Below are 22,669 nucleotides of genomic sequence, written 5' to 3'. Positions count from 1 at the left end.
TTCAAGTAATATCCTGAAATATATACAATGTCTCGCACTTTGTAGAGGAGGAAACTGAGGCCAGCAAATGAGGCTGTCATGGGAGGTGGAGACAGGATTTGAACCTGCTTCAGTGCAGGAGGCTCAAGAGCCTCTGTCTTCTCTCAGGGCACAGTGTGGGAGGGTGGGAAGGAGGGAGGCCCACAGAGGCATGGTCTCTGATTGCCACTGTCACCTGGGCCCGGCTCTCTGAAGTCTCTGCCAAGTGGGGAGGTGGCCGGAGGAGGGCCCTGCTGTGTGCAGCCTCCCCTCCCCCGGCCCACAGAGTTGAGCACAGAGGGACAGAGGCACGGAAACCCCAGAAATGTCCCTCCTCAGAAACAGGCTCCAGGACCTGCCTGCCCTGTGCCTCTGTGTGCTGGTCCTGGCCTGCATTGGGGGTGAGAAGAAGAGGGTGGAGGGATGTGGGGCCCACACCTGGTGGGTGTGAGTGTGGCTGTGTGTCCTGTGGCTCTGTAGCCACGTGAGACGTGAGTACGGAGCGTGTGCATGTCGGGGAGTGTGTGTGTCAGTGGTTGAGAGTAAAGTGTGAATATAACATTGGTACAAACTGGGATCATCTGTGCATGTGTGTGCATGCGTGGAACTGGGAGTACGCAGTCATGGTAAAAGTGCATGTCTGTGTGCGTGTGTATATTTGTGTACACCTGTCTCTCTGTGGGGTACATGTGTGCAAAATATTTGAGTGTGTGGACACATGTGAGGGGGTCTGTGAGTGTGTGCTGGTGTGTATGTCTGTGTTTTGCATATGCATTTAATTTTTTTTTTTTTTTTTGAGACGGAGTCTCTGTCACCCAGTGCGTGACAGTGCAGTGGTGCGATCTCAGCTCACTGCATCATCCGCCTCCCTGGTTCAAGCGATTCTCCTGCCTCAGCCTTCAGAGTATTTGGGACTACAGACTCACGCCACCACGCCTGGTTAATTTTTTATATTTTTGGTAGAGACAGGGTTTTGCCATGTTGCCCAGGCTGGTCTTGAACTCCTGACTTCAGGTGATCCGCCCACCTTGGCCTCCCAAAGTGCTAGGATTACAGGCATGAGCCACCATGCCCGGCGATGTACTTTATTTTAAAATGGGATCATATTCTAGATCAGTGTCATCCAGTAGAAATTTAAATTTTTCACACAGGGCCGGGCACGTTGGCTCATGCCTGTAACCCCAGCACTTTGGGAGGCCGAGGCGGGCAGATCACAAGGTCAGGAGATTGAGACCATCCTGGCTAACAGGTAAAAACCTGTCTCTACTGAAAATACAAAAAATTAGCCACACATAGTGGCACACACCTGTAGTCCCAGCTACTCGGGAGGCTGAGGCCAGAGAATCACTTGAACCCGGGAGGCAGAGCTTGCAGTGAGCCGAGATCGCGTCACTGCACTCCAGCCTGGGCAACAGAGCGAGACTCCGTCTCAAAAAAAAAAAAAAATTTAACACGTATATAGCACCTACAATGTGCAAGGCACCATTCTATGTGCATCGTATGTATTAACTCTTAATTCTCACAATAACCCTGCGGTAGGTACTATTATCCCATTCTACAGAAGGGGAAACTGAGTCATGGGAAGAGAGGATAAGTCACCAGCCAAGGCACACAGCCGGCCACATGTGGCCCCCGCGTGACGGTTGGTCTCTGTAGGCGAGGCTTTGTCCAGACGCGTGGGTAGAAGGTCTGGCCTGGAAAGAGGAACTGACAGCAAGGCTAAGCCAATGTCTGCCCCTGGGGGCAGAAAGTTACCTTCTGCTTTCTCTCCACTGTCCATAGAGGTAGCTTAGACAGGGTGGGGGTCACAGGAAAACTAAGGGAGAAAGGGGTAGTTCCTGGGCAGCAAAATCAGGCGGTGAAGGGAGGCATCAGAGGATGGCAATTAGAGAGGCCATTAGAGGGAAACCATAGGCAGACAAGGTGACAGGAGGGACTACTGACACAAGGTGAAGAGATGGCCCAGGCGGACGGGGTGGCTCACATCTGTAATCCCAGCATTTGGGGAGGCCGAGGTGGGTGGATCACTTGAGGTTAGGAGTTCAAGGCCCCAACATGGTGAAACCCCATCTCTACTTAAAATACAAAAATTAGCCGGGCATGGTGGCACATGCCTATAATCCCAGCTACTCAGGAGGCTGAGGCAGGAGAATTGCTTGAATCCAGGAGGTGGAGGTTGCAATGAGACACGATCAAGCCACTGCACTCCACCCTGGGCAACAGAGCAAGAGACTGACTCTGTCTCAAAAAAAAAGGGAGAGAGAGATGACTGATGGTTGAAGAGGGGTAAGCAGTCAGGGGACATATACGGGTAAAGGCAGGAGGCAAGAGGACTGGCAGGGGGCTGCCCCCGGCCACCAGGAGTGACACAGGATGAGCATGGCGGGAAAGGGAGAAGGGGAGATTGTAGGGTCCCAGCCCGCCCAAGTTGCCCTCTGGTTCCACCTAGCATGCCAGTCAGAAGCCCATGAAGGAACCCCCAGCCCCCCACCGAAGCTAAAGATGAGTCACTGGAGCCTGGTGATGGGCAGGATGAAGGAGCTGCTGGAGCCAGTGGTGAACAGGACCAGAGACAGGTGGCAGTGGTTCTGGTGAGTGTGTGCTGGGCTGGGTGGCAGGAGGGGACTCCTGGGTCTGAGGGAGGAGGGGCTGGGGCCCTGTATCTTTGGGTCTGAGGGAGGAAGGCTGGGGCCTGGACTCATGGGTCTGAGGGAGGAGGGGCTGGGGGCCTGGGCTCCTGGGTCTGAGGAAGGAAGGCTGGGGCCTGGACTCCTGGGTCTGAGGGAGAAGAAGGGGCTGGGGGCCTGGACTCCTGGGTCTGAGGGAGGAGGGATGGGGGCCTGGACTCCTGGGTCTGAGGGAGGAGGGGCTGGGGCCTGGATTCCTGGGTCTGAGGGAGGAGGGGCTGGGGGCCTGGACTCATGGGTCTGAGGGAGGAGGGGCTGGGGCCAGAACCCCTGGGTTTCAGGGAGGAGGAAAGGGCAGGAGTGGGGCTGTGACCCCTAGGTTTGGGAGGAGCAGAGGGTTAGAGCTGAGAGCAGGAACTGGGTCAGAGAAAGGAGCAGATAAATGGGGCAGAGAACACCCGGGGAGAGCTGGGGCCTCCACTGTGATGTCCTCTCTCCCGCAGGAGCCCCAGCACCTTCCGGGGCTTCATGCAGACGTACTATGACGACCACCTCAGCGACCTGGGTCCGCGCACCAAGGCCTGGCTCCTCAAATCCAAAGACAGCCTCTTGAACAAGACCCACAGCCTGTGCCCCAGGATTGTCTGTGGGGACAAGGACCAGGGTTAAAATATTCATAAAAGCCAGGTGTGGTTGTGGCGGGTGCCTGTAGTCCCAGCGACTCAGGAGGCTGAGGCGGAAGGATGGCTTGAGCCCAGGAGTCTGAGACCAGCCTGGGCAACACAGCAAGACCCCTTGGGTGGGAAACAAAAAGAAACAAAAAAAGTTCATACTTCTCCAATAAATAAAGTCTCACCTGTGTCCCTGTCTGGATCCTTCCCCAGTGTGACCGGAAGAAAACCCACCCCACCCCCTCCCAGGAATTAATGAGTAGAAGAGGTGAAACCTGATGGGGAAGGGAGAGTTGGGGGATAGGGAAGGGTATCAAGGGATAACACCCTATTGTGGGTTTGCGGAGAATGGGGGACTTTGAGACGCACCAGTTTCAGGAGGGTGAGGGCAGGAGTGCAGGTGGAGTCAGCAGGTCCCCATGATGGCCCTCATTGAGAACTTCGCCCTTGTCTCCCACAAGCTCTGACTCCATTCCCAGTGGGCACCCAGCACCTCCAACCCCTCCACAGCCCCCAAGCCACCTCTGTCAGAGGCAAATTCTCAGAGTGAGGGTTCCCTGTCACTTGAGTGAAGGTTCCCTGTGGTGTGACCTTGGGGGACGTCATTGACCTGTCCCCATCCACCCCCTCGGTGGTTCTGTTGGCCAGGACTTTGGCCTAGACAAAGGATGGGGGTGGTGGCTGTGGAGCGGAAGTGGGTCTCAAACGCTATAAAGCCTCTCTATGCCTGTCTGGAGCTGGAGAGGACAGCCTGCCAGAGTCTGGTAAGAGAGGGGCCCAGGGTGCGGGAGCAGGGGGGCGTCAGCAGGGAGAGGGCAAAGATCGATAAAGTAGGAATTGTAAGAGGCACAATGTTAGAAGCCCGTGTTGGAACCGTGACTGTGTGTGTGTGTGTGTGTGAGTGTGATGAAGTCTTGCTATATTGCCCAGGCTAGACTCAAACTCCTAGGCTCAAGCAATCCTGCCTCAGCCTCCGCAGTAACTGGGACTATAGGTGCACCACCACACTCCGTAAATCACAGAATTTAGAAATGTAGACTATTTGAGCCTCTGCTTAGAGTTGGGGTGGCTGAGGAGGGGAGGATCACTTGAGCCCAGGAGTTTGAGGCTGCAGTGAGCTATGATCTTGCCACTGTGTTCCAGCCTGGGTGACAGAGAAACCCCATTTCTAAAAAAGAAAAAGAAAAAGGGCTAGGCACATTGTCTCACGCCTGTAATCCCAGCACTTTGGGAGGCCGAGGCGGGTGGATCACCTGAGGTCAGGAGTTTAAGACCAGCCTTACCAGCATGGTGAAACCCCATCTCTACTAAAAATACAAAAATTAGCCGGGTGTGGTGGCGCATGCCTGTAATCCCAGCTACTCCGGAGGCTGAGGCAGGAGAATTGCTTGAACCCGGGAGGCGGAGGTTGCAGTGAGCCCAGATCATGCCACTGCACTCCAGCCTGGGTGACAGAGCAAGACTCAGTCTTGAGGGAAAAAAAAGAATGAAAGAATTTAAAAATCTAAAAAAGAATTGTAGGCTGGGCGCAGTGGCTTACACCTGTAATCCAAACGCTTTGGGAGGCTGAGGTGGATGGATCACTTGATATCAGGAGTTGGAGACCAGCCTGGCCAACATGGTGAAACCCCGTCTCTACTAAAAATACAAAAATTAGACAGGCGTGGTGGTGCATGCTTGTATTCCCAGTTACTCAGGAGGCTGAGGCAGGAGAATCACTTGAACCCGGGAGACAGAGGTTGCAGTGAGCCAAAATTGTGCCATTGAACTCCAGCCTGGGCAACAGAGCAAGACCCTGTCTCAAAAAAAAAATAATAATAATTGTAGACCATTTGCTTGAGCTGTTCTTTCTCCAGGGATCAGATCTCAACCTCTTTCTGATGTAGCTTCCTCATCTCCTACGTGTGGGTGATGATATTGTGCCCTGTACATGTTCTTCGTAACCAAAAGTGCCTCCCTCATAGGGTGGGTGAGAACTCAATGAGCAGATGCAGGGACATGAGGTCTGACTTAGGGCCTTTGATCTAGTGTGGGTCCTTAATGGTGTCTGCAGAGTACCTCCCTGCACTGACTCAGGCTTAGCAAAGGGCAGGGGCTTTGCTGTGTTCCTGCTGGGCCCAGAACTGTTTAGGTGCTCAAGAAAGCCTTCTAGGCTGGGCTCAGTGGCTCACGCCTGTACTCCCAGCACCTTGGGGAGGCCGAGATGGGAGAATCGCTTGAGCCCAGGAATTCCAGACCAGCCTGGGCAACAAAGCAAGTCCCCCATCTCTACAAAAGAATAAAAATTAGCAGCCAGGCATGGTGGTTCACGCCTGTAATCCCAGCACTTGGGGAGGCCAAGGCAGGCAAATCACTTGAGGTTAGGAGTTCAAGACCCGCCTGGACAACATAGTGAAACCCCATCTCTACTAAAAATACAAAAACTTAGGTGGGCACAGTGGCTCACGCCTGTAATCCCAGCACTTTGGGAGGCCGAGGCAGGTGGATCATGAGGCCAGGAGTTCGAGACCAGCCTGGCCAGCATGGTGGAACCCCATCTCTACTAAAAATACAAAAAATTAGCCAGGCATGGTGGCAGGCACCTGTAATCCCAGCTCCTTGGGAGGCTGAGGCAGGAGAATTGCTTGAACCCCAGAGGCGGAGGTTGCAGTGAGCTGAGAACACACCACTGCACTCCAGCCTGGGTGACAGAACAAGACTCCATCTCAAAAAAAGAAAAACAAAAACACAAACAAAAAGCAGCCGGGCATGGTGGCGGATGCCTGTAATCCCAGCTACTGGGGAGGCTGAGGCAGGAGAATTTCTTGAACCTGGGAGGTATGGGTTGTGGTGAGCCAAGATCACGCCACTATACTCCAACCTGGGTGACAAAGTGAGATTCCGTTTCAAAAAAGGAAAAAAAAAAAAAAAAAAAAAAAGAATTAAAATGTCAAAATCAGGAGTAGAATCACAAGATGTTGGAAAGTGAGGCCCAAGAAAGGGGCTGTGTCCAAGTCCATGCATGGGAAACTTGACTTGGACACCGACTACATACAGAGCAGGATCTCAGTCCCCCCTTCTGAGTGGGGCGTGACCACAGGAACAGCCGCCTCCAGTCGGCCTGCCATATGACCCCCGCTCAATGTTCCAGGTCTCCCGACACCATGGGCACACGATTCCTCCTGGCTCTGTGTCTTGTCCTCCTGGTATTGGGATTCGGTGAGTGTGAGCTTCCGGGGAGGGAGGCCGTGGGGAGGGGAATGAGCGCCAAGCATCTTCCCAGCCCAGGCCCTTCTTACCCCTGCCTCTGCCCTCTCCTCTCATTCCTGCCTCCTTTCCCCCTGCTGCAGCCCCATGGGCTCCCCTGACACACTGTCCCCCTGCAGAGGTCCAGGGGGCCCAACTGCCCCAGCAAGATGAGCCGCCCAGCCCGGCCTTGCTCACCCAGGTGCAGGAATCTCTCTCCAGTTACTGGGAGTCAGCAAAGGCAGCCGCCCAGAAGCTGTACGAGAAGACATACCTGCCTGCTGTAGACGAGAAACTCAGGTAGCACCTGCCCCTGGAGAAACGGGGTCTGGCCCATACTACCGACTGCATCCAGGACCCAGAAGTTCAGGCCCCAACCCCTCCTCCCTCAGACCTAGGGGTCCAGACCTCAGCCCCTCCTCCCTCAGACCCAGGAGTCCAGGCCCCCAGCCCCTCCACCCTCAGACCCAGGCCACCAGCCCCTCTTTCTCCCTCAGACCCAGGAGTCCAGGCCTCAGCCCCTCCTCCCTCAGACCCAGGAGTCCAGGCTCCCAGCCCCTCCTCCCTCAGACTCAGGAGTCCAGGCCCCCAGCCCCTCTTCCCTCTAACCCTCTGTGCTTTCTCCCCAGGGACTTGTACAGCAAAAGCACAGCAGCCATGAGCACTTACACAGGCATTTTTACTGACCAAGTTCTTTCTGTGCTGAAGGGAGAGGAATAACAGCCAGACCCTCCATCTGTGAACAAGGGGAGAGTCCCCCGCTCCCCTGATCCCCCAGGTTCGGACTGAGCTCCCCCTTCCCAGTAGCTCTTGCATCCTGCTCCCAACTCTAGCCTGAATTCTTTTCAATAAAAAAATACAATTCAAGTTGCTTCTCATGGATGGCACTGCTTTTCTGAGGACTCAGGGGCCAAGATGGAGGGGCTGACTCAGTCCAGCCAACATTTAATCAGCACCTACTGTTGTGTATGGAGCCCTAACCCATGGGTCTGTTGGAATAGAACAGTGAATAGTAACAATAAATAATCGAAACAGCAATTAGAACTACTCTTTATTGAAGTCCAGCTTTCTCTCTCTCTGTTTTTTTTTTTTTTTTTTTTTGAGGCTGGGTTTCACTCTGTCACCCAGGCTGGACTGCAGTGGTGCAATCTCGCCTCACTGCACCCTCCATCTCCAAGGCTGCAGCCATTCTCTGTGCCTCAGCCTCTGGAGTAGCTGGGATTACAGGCATGTGCCACTGTGCACGGTTAATGTTTGTATTTTTAGTAGACACAGGGTTTCGCCATGGTGGCTAGGCTGGTCTCAAACTTCTGACCTCAAGTGATCCACCTGCCTCGGCCTCCCAAGTACTGGGGTGACAGGCATGAGCCACCGCGCCAGGCCAAAATCCGGCTTTCTCATTTGTAAAATGACAAATCATAGACACAGCTAGCCCACAGTGGCCTCTGACAGTCTCCAGTTGTTAACGGTGGATGGTGTCCAGGTTCTTGGCGTCTTGAACAAAGAACTGAACAAAACAGACAAAGCAAGGAAGAAATGAAAGGATTTATTGAAAATGTACATACAATCCACAGTGTGGGAGCGGGCCCAAGCATATGGGTTCAAAAGTCCTGTTACAGAATTTTTGGGAGTTTAAACTCCCCCTAGAGGATTCCCCTTCCACTGATTACTCCCGGTACACCCTATGTAAATGAAGAGGATGAAGAAAAGTTACAAAGTCATTTACCATCTACGGGAGAGGATGTTTCCTGTTATAGCTGAAGTGAATTGGCCTTATGTTCCCTACCTCCAGACCCTATTTTCCTGCCTCACAGTTGCTGGACTGACACATTTTTTATTTTATTTATTTTGTTTTGAGATAAGGTCTTGCTCTGTCGCCCAGGCTGAAGTGCAGGGGTGAGATCTTGGCTTCCTGTAGGCTTGACCTCTTGGGCTCAAGAGATCCTCCCATCCCAGCCTCCCAAGTAGTTGCGACAAGAGGTGCCCACTGCCACACCTGGCTAATTTTTTGTATTTTTAGTAGGGACGGGGTTTTGCCATGTTGCCTAGGCTAGTCTCCGATTCCCAGGCTCAAGCGATCTGCCCACCTTGCCCTCCCAAAGTGCTGGGATTACCGGTGTGAACCACAGCACCAGGCCTGGGCTGACACTTTAAATGTGCCACTGCAATCAGGTATGAAGGTCCCGTGGCAGAGGGGAGAATGGTGCCCAAGTCAGTGCTGCATTGGCCAGGACCCAAGATGACAGACCTCTAAGGCTGGCGCGGTTGGTCATGCCTGTAATCCCAGAGCTTTGCTTGGCCAAGGTGGGCAGATCATCTGAGGTCAGGAGTTCAAGAGCAGCCTGGCCAACATGGTGAAAACACAAAAATAAAACACAAAAATTTCTCTAATAAAAACACAAAAATTAGCCAGGGTAGCCCACGCCTGTAATCCCAGTTACCTGGAGGCTGAGGCAGGAGAACTGCTTGTACCCAGGAGGCGGAGATCGGGCCACTGCACTCCAGCCTGGGCAGCAGAGCGAGACTCTGTCTCAAAAAAAAAAAAGAAAAAAAACTTATTTAAAAAAAAATGCAAGTAAAAAGCACAGAAGGCAGAAGGTGCAAATAAGCAGAGGCTCCATGGTCAGAAGGAGGCCACTGCTGGGACCATGAATGAAGGGGGCTGGGGGCTGAGATTCCTGTATCCTGAGGGAGTCCAGGGTGGTCCTGCTCCCCAAGTCCCATGGGTGGGGCTATTGGTCTCTGGAGATCCACGGCTTGTGTTTCTCCTAATCTGCTTGGCATTAACCTCCAGCCAGGCTTTCAACACCCTTGGGGCAGTTTTCCCAGGTCCTGGGGCTGGGCAGCTGAGTCCAGTAAAAAACAGGGGCCCTGGAGAGGGACTGTGGGCAATGCCCCCGAGTCCCCGGGGCCTGGGAAGAATGGAGGCTGCCAAGCGCAGGAGGTGGTGGGGAGGGGGAGACCCTGGAGTAACAATCCCTGCTCTGTCCACTTGGTTCCCACGGACTCGAGCCAAACCAAAGCACTGCCCGGACCAGTTCGGCTTCCAACCAATACCGGTGCTGGCGTCAGACTCCTCCTTCCTTTCTCAGAACCCCATTCCCCTCAGGGCCCCCAGAGTCCAGGCCCCTAGATTCTTCTTCCCCTAGGACTCAGGAGTCTGGGACCCCCCAATCCCTTCTCCTCAGGACCTAGAAGATTGGATCCCCAGTCCCCTTCTCCCTTAGAACCTGAAATCACAGCCCTTGATCAGTATTTTGCGCCCCCTAGTGGAGAGAACAGTGGGTCTATCCTGTGACTTACAGTAGGAATGGCAGAATTTTTTACTTACTGTGATTCTTAATTTTTTTAGAGACAGGGTCTCACTCTGTCGCCCAGGATAGAGTGCAGTAGTGTGATCACAGCTAATTGCAACCTCGAACGAACTCCTGGGCTCCAGCATCCCTCCCACCTCAGCCTCGGAGTAGCTGGACCACAGATGGATGCCACCACACCGCCTAATTTTTTAAATTTTTAGTAGAGCTAGGATCTCGCTATGTAGCCAACGCTGGTCTTAAACTCCTAGGCTCAAGCGATCCTTCTGCCTCAGCCTCCCAGAGTGCTAGGATTACAGGCATGAGCCACCAAGCCTGGACGGAATGGCAAAATTTATTTGGTCACTCAACAGAGCATAGGAAGGCTCTGCAGGGAACCTGGCTCCACAGGAGCCCTGTCCAAGATCACACTTTTCATGAGAAGCTGAGACCTCATCATGCTCCAGCACATTGGCCCTTGCAGTGTATGAGACTTGGAGGGCACATTGGGGCAGTTTGTATTTACAGCCTAGAGCACAGTTGGGGTTGCAGTGAGACTGGTGAAAGTTTCAAAGACCCTCACTTGGCTGGGCCCAGTGGCTCATGCCTGTCATCCCAGCACTTTGGGAGGCCGAGGAGGGCAGATCGTGAGGTCAGGAGATCAAGACCATCCCGGCTAACACAGTGAAACCCCGTCTCTACTAAAACAAAAAAAAAAAAAAAAAAATTAGCCGGGTGTGGTGGCCGGCGCTTGTAATCCCAGCTACTTGGGAGGCTGAGGCCGGAGAATGGTGTGAAACTGGGAGGCGGAGCTTGCAGTGAGCCGAGAGGGCGCTACTGCACTCCAACCTGGGGTGACAGCGCAAGACTGTCAAAAAAAAAAAAAAAAAAAAAAAGGCCCCTCACTTGCCTGGGCTTTCCATGGTCCTCTACCTAAATTTGTACAAGTAATTTTGTACTTTTTTTTTTTTTGAGACAGAGTTTCCCTCTTGTTGCCCAGGATGGGAGTGCAACGGCATGATCTCGGCTCACCACAACCTCCGCTTCCTGGGATCAAGCGATTCTTCTGCCTCGGCCTCCCGAGTAGCTGGGATTACAGGCATGTGCCACCATGCCCAGCTAATTTTGTACTTTTAGTAGAGACGGGGTTTCTCCTTGTTGGTCAGGCTGCTCTCAAACTCCTGACCTCAGGTGATCCGCCAGCCTCGGCCTCCCGAAGTGCTAGGATTACAGGTGTGAGCCACCATGCCTGGCCAATTTTGTACTTTTTAAAAGAGGGCAGGCTGGGCACGGTGGCTCACGCCTGTAATCCCAAAACTTTGGAAGGCCAAGGCAGGCGTATCACAACGTCAGGAGATCAAGACCATCCTGGCTAACACAGTGAAACCCCGTCTCTACTAAAAATACAAAAAATTAGCTGGGCCTGGTGGCGGGCCCCTGTAGTCCCAGCTACTCAGGAGGCTGAGGCAGGAGAATGGCATGAACCCGGCAGGCAGAGCTTGCATTAAGCTGAGATCACACCACTGCACTCCAGTCTGGGTGACAGAGTAAGACAGTGTCTCAAAAAAAAAAAAAAAAAAAAAAGGCCCACAAAACACATAAGCTTCAGATCCCACAAAGTCTCCTCAATCCCTGTCTTAGTCTATTCACTTCATCCCTGGACTTAAAGACTGGGCCGACACGTTCAAAAAATCGTTATTAACATCATTATTATCTGTAACAGAGGGGATGAGCCACGAAGTTTTCTTTTTGTTTTCTTTTTTTTTTTTTGGAGGCAAAGTCTTGCTCTGTTGCCTAGGCCGGAGTGCAGTGGCATGATCTTGGCTCACTGCAACCTCTGCCTCCCGGGTTCAAGCAATTCTCCTGTCTCAACCTCCCAAGTAGCTGGGATTACAGGTGCCCGCCGCCATGCCCGGCTAATTTTTGTATTTTTAGTAGAGATGGGGTTTCACCATGTTGGCCGAGCTGGTCTCAAACTCCCGACCTCAGGTGATCTGCCTGCCTCAGCCTCCCAAAGTGTTGGGATTACAGGCGTGAGCCACCGCACCCGGCTGAGGCATGAAGTTTTCTGAGGTTCCTTCTTGCCCTGTGTTAGCCCTCAGAGAGGTAAGTCACTCACCTTCTGCACTTAGAGAGCCTCATACTTATTTTATTTTTTTATTTTTTTATTTTTGAGACGGAGTCTTGCTCTGTCGCCTGGGCTGGAGTGCAGTGGCCGGATATCAGCTCACTGCAAGCTCTGCCTCCCAGGTTTACGCCATTCTCCTGCCTCAGCCTCCCAAGTAGTTGGGACTACAGGCGCCCGCCACCTCCCCCGGCTAGTTTTTTGTATTTTTTAGTAGAGACGGGGTTTCACCGTGTTAGACAGGACGGTCTCGATCTCCTGACCTCGTGATCCGCCCGTCTCGGCCTCCCAAAGTGCTGGGATTACAGGCTTGAGCCACTGCACCCGGCCGAGAGCCTCATTCTTTCAGCAATAATCCCCCGGGCAGTGCTGGAGATACAGCAGTGACCACAACAGTCCAGGATCAGCCTGCCCAGTTGGGGAGACACACCCATCTCTGACAGTGATGACACAAAGTGAGCAGGGGTGGGGTGGAGGAGCTGAGGAGGCAAGGCAGGATGGGAAAGCAACTCAGGGAGAGCTTCCTACAGCGAGAGCTAGTATTACAGAGCTGAGACCTAGAGGAAAGTGGAGGAAACCGATAATAAAATGATAAATATTTAGAATATCCCAATGCAAAGCTTACTCTCTTTCCAGGTAATATATAAAGTTCATAATCACAGCGCCCCGAATATTGACCACTTAAGCATGAGGCCCAGGGCCTGATGTTTTACATTCGCGATCTAACTACGTCTTCCCAATAACACAGGGGGGCAAAACGGGAAGATGAATAACGAGTACGATTAGAATCCCTAGTTTATAAAAGGGGAGAAACTGAGGCTCAGAGATGTCACTTGTCACCAGCCTGGCCAACACGGTGAAACTCCGTCTCTACTTACAAAAAAAAAAAAAAATTGGCCCGGGCGCGGGGGCTCAAGCCTGTAATCCCAGCACTTTGGGAGGCGGGCGGATCACGAGGTCAGGAGATCGAGACCATCCTGGCTAACACGGTGAAACCCCGTCTCTACTAAAAATACAAAAACTAGCTGGGCGAGGTGGCGGGCGCCTGTAGTCTCAGCTACTTGGGAGGCTGAGGCAGGAGAATGGCGTAAACCCGGGAGGCGGAGCTTGCAGTGAGCTGAGATCCGGCCACTGCACTCCAGTCCGGGCGACAGAGCAAGACTCCGCCTCAAAACAAACGAACAAACAAAAAAACCAAAAAAAATTAAAAAAAATTTAAAAAATTAGCCAGGCGTGGTGGCGAGCTCCTGTAATCCCAGCTACTCGGGAGGCTGAGGCAGGAGAATCACTTGAACCCGGGAGGCCGAGGTTGCAGTGAGCCGAGATCGCGCCATTGCACTCCAGCCTGGTGGACAGAGTGAGACTTCATCTAAAAAAAAAAAAAAAAAAAGAGGGAGAGAGATGTCACTTGTCCAGGATCTCTTATCCGGTCAGTAGCACCACAGGGATTTGAACTCTGGCCAGACGTCCACCCAAATTCACGTGTGAAGAGTTAACAGCCTCCTAGAGTCTTGTCCTCTCTGGGCCTCCGTAACACCCTCTCCAAGCCAGGGGTCTTCCAGCACATGGCCGGGTTTAGAGCTGTACGAAGACACACAGCTAATGAAAAACTGTGGAATTCTCAGAGCCTGTAAAGCCTAGTCCAGGGATGCGAGGTTTGGACCACTAAGGGAACGCACATGCGTGCTAGGCAAGGCTGACCGAAGGCTTCGGGGTCTATCATAGGGTCTCATCGGAGATGTGTTGGCCGTTAAGACCTCTGGAATTGGAACTCTAAATACACAGAAAGGCTATGAGTTCAGAAGACTTGGACGAAAGAGTTGTGTTAGGAAGACGGGTCAGAAGACAAGGGTGCTGGGCAAAACGCTTGCTCTTCGACTCCGAATACGGTGGCTAGAAAGGTTTCTCTGACGAAAGAGGGGCGTGGTTCGAAGCCGTACTGTGGCCGGTAAAGCTCAAGAAACATGGAACGAAAAGGACGAAAAGAATCGGCAGGGAGAAGCGGACAGGATGGCCCGCAAGGCTCATATAACCGAAAACATGGGTTAACGTGAAGGGGCGGAAGAAACAGAACTTATGGGAGGTGCATGCTGGCCGAGAAAGTCTTCGGAACATACAGTGTTTCCAACAGGTGGAAAGAGCCTGCGGGAAAGAGAAATACGGTAGCCAGGTTGGTCCTTTCACAGCCGAAAGTGGCCTTTCTGAGAGGCGTGGCTGCGGCACTCTTGCCGGATACGGTGGCCCGGCGGGGCTAGAAAGCATGAAATCTCGCGCGATTACGCTGCGCCGTCGGGGACGGGGCGGGGCTGGCGGCGGGGGCGGGGACCCGGAGCGGGAAGATGGCGGCGGCGCAGGAGGCGGACGGGGCCCGCAGCGCCGTGGTGGCGGCCGGGGGAGGCGGCTCCGGTCAGGTACGGAGGCCGAGAGGGGACTGAGGGGGTTCTTCCCCAGTTGGGGGGCCTCCCGCGGGGCGTGTCCTGCTCCTTGTCGTGGAATCCAGTGCACTGGGGGCCCCTTGCCCAGAGGGACCTTGAATACCCGGCCCAGGGAGGGCCGGACCGCCCGGGAGGCCGGACGGTGCCGGGAACGGGGCCCTGTTGCGTGTCGGGTCCCCTGCGCGCTCGCGCCAGGCTGCCACCAGCCTTATCGCTCGAGCCGGGAAGACAGTGGCTCGGAGGGGCGCAGGCTTGTGCCTTGGCGCGCTGGGTTCTCGACTCCGCGATTCCAGGCTCTGAGGCCGTTCCTAGAGTGATCTGGCGTTCAGGTTTCGTTGTAGTGCTGGAGGTGTGCGTAGTGATTAATTGAGAGTTTTCTAGCTCTGGGGAAGTCAGGATTAGCAGGGCATGGCCGACAGACCCATTTTACAGACGGGAATCCAAGGAACAGTGAGACTAAGGCGCTTCCAGAAGGTCATCCCGGTTAGGTTTGTAACTTTATGTAGAAGTTACAAGACATTGCTGACACAGGGACTGGTATGGATGTGCTTTTAACATGAACTAGTCCTGTGGGTTAATTAGTCCATGTACGGATGACTTCTGACCCACTGCTGCCTTAACACACTGCAGAGCATACCATTTTAGGCAGCTACCGTTTAGGCATTTGGGGAATAGATGGAGACATCAAGGTGCTGTCGACCCACCCACTGGGATGTCACTGACATGTAGGAGGCAGCTCAGGGGAAAGGAGTGCGGGTTGAGAGGGGAGAATGAAGCTGACTCTCTGTATGACCTTGGGCAAGTTCCTTTCCCTCTTCAGGACTTTATTTCTCCCCTGTTAACTGCAGAGGTTGGACAGGAGGGCCAGCCATATCCCTACTGTCATGGGACGGGGAGAGGAGACTGACATGTAAACAAACAGTTATAATCCGGAATGATTAGGTTGCTGACAGAAGTCTGTGTCCAGGGACTGGGGGAGCCCAGAGAAGAAGCAAGTGGTATCACCTGGGGAGGACACCTGGCTGAAGTTAGTGTGATAGAGCCCACTATATCTGCTCTGAATCTGTTCAGCATTCTCAGCCAGGGCCTGGCCTCAGGGACAGCTCAGGAAATGTGTGTTGAGTTAGTGCTGGAATGAAGGCTCAGTTCCTGTCTTCAAGGGTTTTCCAGTCTTGCTGAAAGGAGGTCGTTTCCCCTCTGGGTTTCTGTTGATTATTGGGTTGGTGGTGGATTGAGAGACCAGGGCCCAGGTTGTTCTGATTGCCCTGAGCTTCCAGATGGCACTCTGATCTTCTCTTGTACCAACTCTACTTAAAAACAATCACGACTTACCCCTTTGCCTTTAGGACAAAGTACAAATTCTTTTATAAATCACAGCCTTGCATGATCCGACTCTTTTCTTCAGACTAGACTAGGATTTCTTGAGCTCGGCACTGTCAACATTTTGAATTGGATAATGCTTTGTTTGGGGGACTGCCCTGCGCATTTTAGGATGTTTAGCAGCATCCCTGGCCTCTACACACTAGATGTCAGTAGCTTAGTAGCATCCACGCCCCTCCCCAGTTGTAATAACCATAAATGTCTCCAGACATTGCTAAATGTTCCAGGAGCAGGGGGGCAAAGTCATCCCTGCATAAGAACCACTGCGCTAAAGGGGATCCACTGCTCTGAAACCTATTTTATTTCCAAACCTCTTTTATTGCCTGCCTCTCAGTCTCTTTCCTCGCAGTCTATGCACAGATCTCTCCCCTCTGTAGCTAGTTGATGTGTGTTAGTCCTACAGATTTCAGATGTTCCCTCCTGCAGAAAGCCCTATTTGACTGTCTGGGATCCCCTGTTCCAGGCCTGCACCCGCTGGGTTTCACTGTCTGGGGACTGGTCTCCTCCACTGGACTGGGAGCCCCAGGAGGGCAGAGCCGGGACTGCCTTGATCACCACTAGTTCCTTAGCACCACTCAGCTCAGGGTTGGGCACAGAGGAGGTGCTCAGTGTTTGTAGAATGAGTGGATCTTGAAACAGAGGCTGGGCTGAGGTGGAATTCCCTGATGCGCAGTGGTGGATCCAGGTAATCAGTGAAGACATGCCATAAAATGTAGCTTCCTCCCGCTCTTGCCTAGCCCTGGTGGTCTCAGCTGCTTCTTGGGCCCCTTAGCAGATGTTGCTGGGCATTGTGTGTGTGTGAGTCGATGTGCAGATCCAAGAGCAGGAACTAACTGTGTCTTAGTCACTGATGTGTCCACAGCCACTGCCACCCTTCTCCCATGCCCATGGCCTAGTGCACAGCAGGCAGACCCTCAGCCCAGCCTCCTGCTTTAGCCAGCCTGCTCCTATAGCCAGGAACTCAGCTTTGTCATTCATTCCTTCAGCGAATACAAATTGAGTCTACTACATGCTAGGCCTTGTGCTGATGCTGGGGATACAGCTGTGAACAAAATAGGTGCTGCCCTCTTGAAGGCCCTTACCCTTGTGTTCTAGTTGGAGCTGAATTTATAGGGGAAGCACAGACAGGGACACACAGTGAATAAGATAAATAAGAAAAACAGCAGTTCAGATGACTCTGCGTGCCACGGACAGAAATAAAGCTGGGATGGCAATAGGAAGTTAGGGGTGGGTAGAAGAGTTGCAATTAAATAGGGTAGTCTAGGAAGGCCTCTCTGAGGAGGTGATGCTTGAACAAAGACCTGAAGGAAGTGAGAGAGGGAGTCCCAGAGATAGGAGGGAAAAGCCTTTCAGGCAAAGGAACAGCCAGTGCGAAGGCCCTGAGGTGGGAGGTGCCTAGTGTGATGAAGGAATGTCAAGGAGGTTGGAGCGGGTGAGGGGAGAGGAGTGGGTGGGGACAGATGCAGATTATGCCAAGCTTTGGAGGCCTTGGGGAGGACTTGGCCTTTACTCAGAGAAATAGGAGCTGGAAACTCTGTCACCACAATCTTAGCTCACTGCAACCTCTGTCTCCTGGGTTCAGGCAATTCTCCTACCTCAGCCTCCCAAGTAGCTGGGATTATAAGCATCTGCCACCACACCCAGCTAATTTTTGTATTTTTAGTAGAGACAGGATTTCACCAGGTTGGCCAGGCTGGTCTTAAACTCCTGACCTCAGGCAATCTGCCTGCCTCGGCCTCCCAAAGTGCTGGGATTTCAGGCGTGAGCCACCACGCCCAGCCTTGTAGTAAAATTTAGATGGTATAATGTTAGTTAACCTGTTGTCAGGATAGAGTTCATTGACTCCTGGTCCTTTTTTGCAGTTGTGTGGTGCAGCCATCACCACAGTCTGGTCTGAGAAAGCTTCTGTCCCCTCAAAAAGTTCCCTTTTGCAGTCTCTGCTGCTCCCAGCCCTAGGCGGCCACAGAGGTGTTATCTCTGTAATTTTCTACAAATTTCTTAAACAAGGACCTAAACAACATCCAGTCTTTTGTGTCCAGCTTCTTTCATTGGGCATAATGGGTTTGAGGTTCATGTTACACAGATCTGCAGTTGTTCCTTTTTATTTTATTTTTTACAACCTAGGATCAGGGAAATTTGGCCTTTGGGGAAATCCTAAAGTACCTGCTCTCACTTGTTCCTTTTCACTACTGAGTAGCAGTCCACAGACGTGACATGGTTTATTCTTTCACTCCTCAAAGGATATTTGGGTTGTTTATAGTTTTTGGCTGTTGCCAATAATGCTGCTATGAACATTCATGTACAAGCTTTTCTGTGGCGGTATTTCTTTTCTTTTTTTTCTGAGTAAAGAGAGACAAGGTCTCCCGGTGTTGCCCAGGCTGGTCTGAAACTCCTGGGCTCAAGGGATCCTCCTACCTTGGCCTCCCAAAGTGCTAGGATTATAGGCATGAGCCACCACACTCGGCCATTGTTTTTGAGGCAGAGTCATGCTCTGTTGCCTAGACTGTAGTGCAGTGGTGCGATCCTGGCTCATTAGCCTCATCCTCCAAGGCTCAACTGATCTTCCCCCCTCAGCCTCCTGAGTAGCTGGGACCACAGGCATGCACCACCACCACACCTGGCTAATATTTGTATTTTTTATAGAGATGAGGTCTTGCTGTGTTGCCCAGGTTGGTCTTGAACTCCAGGGCTCAAGCAGTCTTCCTGCCTTGGCCTTCCGAAGTGCTGGGATCATAGGCGTGAGCCACTGTGCCCGGCCTGGCCGCACGTTTTCTGCCTCCTGGGTAGCCATTCAGGATGGGTTTGCTGGATTGTGTAGTAGGTGCACATATGACTCGTTAAATAACTGCCATATTTTCCAAAGTGGCTGCACTTTTCCTTTTCCCGTAGCAGTGTATGAGGGTTCCTGTTTCTCCACATCCCAGCACTTGTGATTGTCTGTCTTTCTGCTGATAGCCATCCTAATAGGTGTGAAGTGACGTCTCATTGTGGTTTTAACTTGCCGTTCAGTGGGAAGGTTCCCAGCCAGATTGCCCATCACTAACAGGTAAGAGAAGAGACCTGGGAGTCAGCCAGATGTAGCTTCAAATCCTGGCCTGGCATCAAGTGTCCATTCCTGACCCCAAATCAGCTCAGACCCGTTGAAACCCATATGTGGGCCCCTAAATTTCCCAGGAGCTGGGTTGGCCATGAGGAGGGGCCTTGTGCCTGTCTGATTTAGCTTCCCCAGCCGACCCCCGCTCCATAGATCTCATCAGAATGTGGCTTCCTCTGTCTCAGCCCAAGGGTCTCACCCAATGACCCAGACGCCAAAGGGAGCGCCTCAGGGAGGCCTCTCTGACCACCCACTCCAAAGTGGATCCCTGTGCCCAACTCAGTTGCTGTCACTTCCCCCTGCATGTTTTCCATGTACCATTTTTAATTATCCTGTTTACCGTTCTAGTGTGTTTCCCTCTAGATCCTCAGCTCTGGGCAAGCAGGGCCCACATTTCTGTCTAAAAGGTACCAGTATTTTCACAATCTGATCCACAGGTCAGAGAGGTGAAGTGATGTTCCCAAGGTGTCACAGCAAGAACGGTGGGACCAGGACGATAACTGAGGCCCGTTTGACCCTGGAGCCCCTACAGTGCTGTCCTGTACTTTGGGAGATTACAGGACAGAGCTTTTGCTGGTGAAGGGGACAGGAGTTGACAAGTGACACATTTAACAAATGTGGCCCCTCTGACCATGCTCCTGGGGCATTTGCTATCTGGTGGGTGAGGTGAACAGAGAAAACATTGCAGAGGAGTGGACTGGGGGCTGTGGAGGGGAAGGCCAGACACTGGAGCCTCAGAGGGAAGTGGGTTTGGGTGACCTGAGTGTCCAGGGTGAGCCCTTCAGGCAGCAGTGGCTACACCAGTGTGTATCACACCCCTGCTCTGTGCCGCTGCTGTTCCCAAGCTAACTGTGACCATGACAGCCCTGGTCCTGCCTCTTGAAGGCTGATGGCTGAGGGGACAGCTGGGAGGAGGGGTGAATGAGAACAGGACTAGGGAGCTAGCAGGGTGCACGAAGGGTGAGCAGAACATCCCCTTCCAAACCTGGCATTCTGAGAGTCTCTGATGTGACCTTCTGTGTTTGAGTGAAGAGACCTCCTCTGGGAAGCCGTGCCTGGCTCCCTCGCCCGCCCCCCTTCCCTTCTGTCATTCTGCTTCTGCGGTTGTCCTTCCTGAGTGACCAGACAAGTGGCTTTACCTCTCTGAGCCTCCTTTTGCTCAGCAGCCAGATGGAGCTGGTCAATTTTGGCCTCAGGGTTAGTGTGCTGTGTGCTGTCACAGACACGTCCTGTGGCCGTGGCTTACGGTAGTGGCTGATAGTCTGGTTGTGTTTTTCTGTGTCTGTCTCACCTGCTGGACCAGGGGCCCTTGGAGGGCAGCGCTGGGCACAGAGGGGGTCTCAGGAATGGTTTGCCCAGGTAAGGCCCTTTCAGCTAAGCCCCAGCCTTGAAGAATCTGGCACCGGCCATGAGACTCCTTCTGTTGTTGTCCCCAGTAGCCACCTCCTTGCATCCTGGCTCCAGCCCCAGGGAGCAGTGGACAGTCATCAGAATCAGACTGTGTCTCTAATCTTCTATTTCTACACCTGCTGCTTCTCTCACTTCCTCCTTTGCGCCACCAGCTTGCTATGTTTTAAGTCACAGCTCCAATGCCCTCTCCTCCAGGAAGTTACCCCGACTTCTAGGCTGGACCAGGTGCCTCTCGGGGCTCCTGCGTTCCAGCCCCGTTCTGGACAGTCACTGTCTAGAGATGAGTCTGTCTCCCCACCGGGCTGTTGAACCCCAGGAGGACAGCAAAGGACTCTCTAGGTGACCACTGGGTCCCAGCGCAGAGGAGGTGCTCTGGGAGTGTTTTCCTCCTAAAACAAGAGGGCGCCACCTTCCCAGGTGCTGTCACTGATTCATTCTGCAGTTACTGATAAGCAGCCACTCTTTGCCCAGCCTGTGTCTGGCCTTAATGTGTGATGGTGTGTAAGATAGCCCCCGTGTCCATTCTCCCTCCTTACCCTGGCCTCTGTCCCCCACAGGTGACCAGCAATGGCAGCATCGGGAGGGACCCGCCAGCAGAGACCCAGCCTCAGAACCCACCAGCCCAGCCGGCACCCAATGCCTGGCAGGTCATCAAAGGTGTGCTGTTCAGGTGAGCAGATGGGACTTGGGTTTGTTCACCGAAACCAAATAAAAGTAAGGAAGAAAGGAAAAATCAGCTGATCAGCTGAGGATAGTGATCATTACTGTATTGGTAGAGATACTTTTTTTTTTTGTATAATGGAATATTTTCTAAACCTTTGTTTTACTCTGGTAAAACATATTGAAGTAGGGAGTCTCCCTGAACCTGTTCTAGTTTGGTGGGGGCTACCTGATTTGTAAAAAAATAAAAACACAAAAAATACTGAAGTGGTTTGCTAGGGCCCTTGTAACAAGTAATACAGACTGAGTAGTTGAAACAACTGAAATGTGGAAATTGACCGTCTTACAGTTCTGAAGGCTGGAAGTCCAGGATCCAGCTGTGGGCAGGGGCAGTTTCTTCTGTGGCTTCTCTCCTTGGCTTGTAGAAGGCCATCTTCTCCCTGTGTCTTCATGTGGTCTTTCCTCTGTGTGTTCTGAGCTCCTCTTATGGGGACACTAGTCATGCTGGCTTAGTGCGCACCATAATGACCTCACTGAACCTTACTTTTTTAAAGACCCTATCTGGGCCGGGCACAATGACTCTCCCCCATAATTCCAGCACTTTGGGAGGCCAGGATGGGAGGATCACTTGAGCCCAGGAGTTTGAGACTAGCCTGGGCAACATAGTGAGACCCTGTCTGTACTAAAAATAAAAAAATCTGGCCTGGCACGGTGGCTCACGCCTATAATCCCAGCACTTTGGGAGGCCGAGGCGGGCAGATCGTGAGGTGAAGAGATCAAGACCATCCTGGCCAACATGGTAGCACCCATCTCTACTAAAAATACAAAAATTAGCTGGACGTGGTGGCACGTGCCTGTAGTCCCAGCTACTCGAGAGGCTAAGGCAGGAGAATTGTTTGAACCCAGGAGGCAAAGGTTGCGTGCGCCACTGCACTCCAGCTTGGGTAGAGAGCGAGTCTCTATTTCAAAAAAAAAAAAAAAAAAGCCAGGTATGGTGACATGTACCTGTAGTCTCAGCTACTCGAGAGGCTAAGGTAGGAGGATCACTTGAGCCTTGGAAGATTTTTTATTTTTATTTTTGTAATGGAGTCTTGCTCTGTTGTCCAGGCTGGAGTGCAGTGACGCGATCTCAGTTCACTGCAACCTCCCCCTCCTGGGTTCAAGCGATTCTCCTGCCTCAGCCTCCCAAGCAGCTGAGATTACAGGCATGTGCCACCATGCCCAGCTAATTTTGTATTTTTAGTAGAGATAGGATTTCTCCATGTTGGTCAGGCTGGTCTCAAACTCCCAACCTCAGGCAATCCACCCACTTTGGCCTCCCAAAGTGTCGGGATTACAGGCGTGAGCCACTGCACCTAGCACCTGGCTAATTTTTTTTTTTTTTTTTAGTAGAAACGGGGTTTCACTATGTTGACCAGGCTGGTCTCGAACTCCTGACCTCATGATCTACCTGCCTTGGCCTTCCAAAGTGCTGGGATTACAGGCGTGAGCCACTGCGCCCGGCCTGACCCTCGGAAGTTGAAGCTGTAGTGAGCCGAGATCACACCACTGTACTCCAGTCTGGGCAACAGAGTGAAACCTTACCACAAAAAAAAAGTTGGGGGACCCCATCTCTAAATCCAGTCACGGTGGTGCTGAAGGTTAAGACTTCAACATACGAATTTCAGGAGATGTGGTTCAGCCCACATCTGCACATAACATCAAATTTACAATTTTAACCTATGTTTTCAT

At 52.5% G+C, this 22,669-nt stretch overlaps 3 protein-coding genes across 3 annotated transcripts in view; all 3 read left to right on the top strand.

The window, feature by feature from the left end:
- Positions 1-302: 302 nt before the first annotated feature.
- Positions 303-3,504, top strand: APOC4 (apolipoprotein C4). The gene is made up of 3 exons (XM_023182518.3): positions 303-419; positions 2,468-2,609; positions 3,149-3,504. The coding sequence occupies exons 1-3, from the start codon at positions 344-346 to the stop codon at positions 3,312-3,314; spliced, it is 384 nt and encodes a 127-aa protein (XP_023038286.1). The 5' UTR covers positions 303-343; the 3' UTR covers positions 3,315-3,504.
- A 486-nt stretch (positions 3,505-3,990) lies between these two features.
- Positions 3,991-7,575, top strand: APOC2 (apolipoprotein C2). The gene is made up of 4 exons (XM_023182519.2): positions 3,991-4,080; positions 6,447-6,514; positions 6,682-6,841; positions 7,171-7,575. Exons 1-4 carry the CDS (start codon positions 4,040-4,042, stop codon positions 7,259-7,261), a joined length of 360 nt encoding a protein of 119 aa, XP_023038287.1. The 5' UTR covers positions 3,991-4,039; the 3' UTR covers positions 7,262-7,575.
- A 6,574-nt stretch (positions 7,576-14,149) lies between these two features.
- Positions 14,150-22,669, top strand: part of CLPTM1 (CLPTM1 regulator of GABA type A receptor forward trafficking) — a 42,303-nt gene continuing 33,783 nt past the window's right edge. Inside the window, exons 1-2 of the mRNA XM_023182392.3 lie at positions 14,150-14,370; positions 20,836-20,948. Coding sequence (XP_023038160.1) covers positions 14,299-14,370; positions 20,836-20,948 — 185 coding nt within the window. The 5' untranslated portion in view covers positions 14,150-14,298. The remainder of the gene's footprint in view (positions 14,371-20,835; positions 20,949-22,669) is intronic.

The sequence above is a fragment of the Piliocolobus tephrosceles genome, chromosome 21 (assembly GCF_002776525.5).
Source record: "Piliocolobus tephrosceles isolate RC106 chromosome 21, ASM277652v3, whole genome shotgun sequence".
NCBI lineage: Eukaryota > Metazoa > Chordata > Mammalia > Primates > Cercopithecidae > Piliocolobus > Piliocolobus tephrosceles.
This window is presented reverse-complemented; position numbering and strand designations above follow the sequence as displayed.